The following is a 2,500-nucleotide window of genomic DNA, read 5'->3' as shown; positions in this document are numbered from 1 at the left end:
GGCCCACCATGCTGCTAAATATAATGATATTTCGAGAATGATGTATCATCGCGCATTACAAAACCGTAGAGCTTTAAAATCGCAGAAAGGTTTTCCTTCCTTTCCCACCCCAACCCCCTGCATTTTTCTAGAAGAATAAGGATTCACGCTCCCAATTGCGGCTTCATGTCTTGCTAGTGCCGCGCTGCCGTCTTGGTTAAACAGTTTCTCGCGAGGATAAACTCTCTCGCACCGTAGCTTAGTTCAAAGACCTGTTTAGTTGGGTGCGTACGCGGTGTGAATGTTACAAATCTCAACCACGCTTAAACTATACTGCTTTAATGTGATCTTCTTTGGGTCGGCGTTGTTTTTGTTTATTTGAAGTGAAGGAATCCATCATAGCTTGAGATTCAAGAAGTTTTTTGGTTGTTGGTTCTCTATAGTTTGTATGTTCTCGAGTTCGTTGGTTCACTACTCTGCACCGAAAGGTTTTTCTCCGGGTACTTCGGTTTTCCCTTCTCCTCAAAAACCAACATTTCATTTTATTTGCGTTAATTTGTTAATTTCAGTTTACAGTGGCTTAAATTAGTGCTTCCGCGCTACTGAGAAGACTATACACTTAAATAAAGTTCCTTCCCTTTCTCGTCTTCGTGTTTACGAAGACGCACTATAAAAGGGGTCGCTTCACGCTCTGTTTGTGTTCGAATTCATTCAAGGACGACTGATTATCCAAGATGGTGAGCAACAAACAGCAACACAGACGGAACCCTTAAAATATTTTTCTAGCGCGAGAAAAAGGGACTGGGAATTAAAAAAAAGAAGGACAGATAACATTTTATGACTCATTACGGACTCATTGCCATAAGGGAGCTTTTTTATTGCACAAATTATCACAGAGCTCGATTGCGTCCATGGTTGAATGAAAAATCATTGCTCGTGCCGAAGGCACCATACCTTTTATAGTGCGTCTTAGTGTTTAAGGACTTTCAATTCTAAAGTCGGACGTCTACATGATTGTCAGTGCGAAGCGCAAACGTGGTTTCAAGATGCGCAATCAAGCATGCGCACCTCTTTGCTCGCGTCCGTTGCACTTATGTCAGTGCAGTATTTTATATCAGTACAGTATTTATGTCAGTGCAGTATTTATGTCAGTACAGTGTGGACTGTGACGCGTCAAAGAAAAGATCAAAAATCAAAGAAAAGCACCTTGCCTCTTACCTACTGATGTGGAGCAATTTGTTTGAAGATACAGGCATGTTACAACAAGAGAATTTTCATGTCCTTTTATGTTCTTTTGTCTGTTATCTAATTATGCCAACAAGCCTCGATATCAAGAAAAAATGGAAACTGAATTAGATATAACAGTAGTTATCGGCTTCCAAGTACGCGTGGGGTCCATGATATCTCTCCACTATCCCAAGAGATTTTTTTCTTACTGTCTAGCTAGTCCTATGAACGTTCGCCGTTACGTCCCAGCTTCGTTAAAGTTGTTTTGTTTCGTTATTTTAGATATCTCCTGGTGGCAGCGAGGGAGGAAACGCAGACGCAATGTCAGATTTGGGAAATCTTCTGGTAGGATATGGATTCTTATGAGTTAAAGGGGCATTGTCACGCTATTTTAGTCAACATTCAAGACACTAAAAGACCTCTTTGCATCAATGAAGACCAAAACATAATGCTGTAGTTTTGTTGTCAATGGCCATTGAAGTGCATTGAAGTGGAAGTGGATTGAAACTTGAAAAAATCGGCCAGTTTTTTCTAGTTTGGAGACGTTGTCCTTTGAAAGTGGCCAAAAGTTAAATAAGAATAGCTCTTTGTGCCATATTATATTTCGTATTATCTCAGTGACTTGCCAGGAATGTTATGTTATGAGCTAGAGTACTAATTTAGATTTTTACCCATTTTTGACTTAAAAACAGTGCCCCTTTAAGGAGCATTGCCGAGTAAAACGACGCCTAAAGAACGGCCTTTACAACCTATACATTAGCGTTTTGTAAATTCACGGCATTGATAAATGTGCGATAAAAGTAACTCTAAGGGCCTCTTTACACGAGCCCGGGTTAGACACCGACCCGGGTCAGTTCAGCGTCGAATATTACGTTTACATGAGCCCGGGCTGGGTGAGGGTTGGGTCATTCTCGGCTGACCTGGGTCATTTCCCTTTCGTTGGCTTGAAATGACTGGTGACTACTTGTGGGTGAGGAAAACGGCGGACGAATCATGCAATCATAACAATCATCAATTTGTGTCAGCGGTCAGACCGGTCAGCGGTCAGCTAAGGTGGCGGATGCAATACTATCAACTGCGTTCAAACTCCTTGTCTTGTTTTTCCGCCTAAAACTTAATAATTTCTATATAACATCATCAATTAACATCAATTCCACCGACTGGTCAAATTCAATCAGCTCAACAAGACCAATATCCATAGGATTGGAAGCTTATCGATCTCGACGACGAATCAGCCAAGCAGGCGCCATTTTGGATTCATGCCCAGAACTCGGCTCTCCTCGTCAATTACTAC

At 41.4% G+C, this 2,500-nt stretch overlaps 1 protein-coding gene across 1 annotated transcript in view; it reads left to right on the top strand.

Moving 5' to 3' along the window:
* LOC138006827 (shootin-1-like) overlaps nucleotides 1–2,500 on the top strand; it is a 40,146-nt gene that overhangs the window by 30,312 nt on the left and 7,334 nt on the right. Inside the window, exon 16 of the mRNA XM_068853416.1 lies at nucleotides 1,489–1,551. Coding sequence (XP_068709517.1) covers nucleotides 1,489–1,551 — 63 coding nt within the window. The remainder of the gene's footprint in view (nucleotides 1–1,488; nucleotides 1,552–2,500) is intronic.

Source organism: Montipora foliosa, chromosome 6 (genome assembly GCF_036669935.1).
Source record: "Montipora foliosa isolate CH-2021 chromosome 6, ASM3666993v2, whole genome shotgun sequence".
Classification (NCBI taxonomy): domain Eukaryota; kingdom Metazoa; phylum Cnidaria; class Anthozoa; order Scleractinia; family Acroporidae; genus Montipora; species Montipora foliosa.
Note: the sequence above shows the minus strand (reverse complement) of the source record. Positions and strands in the feature narration are given on the sequence as shown.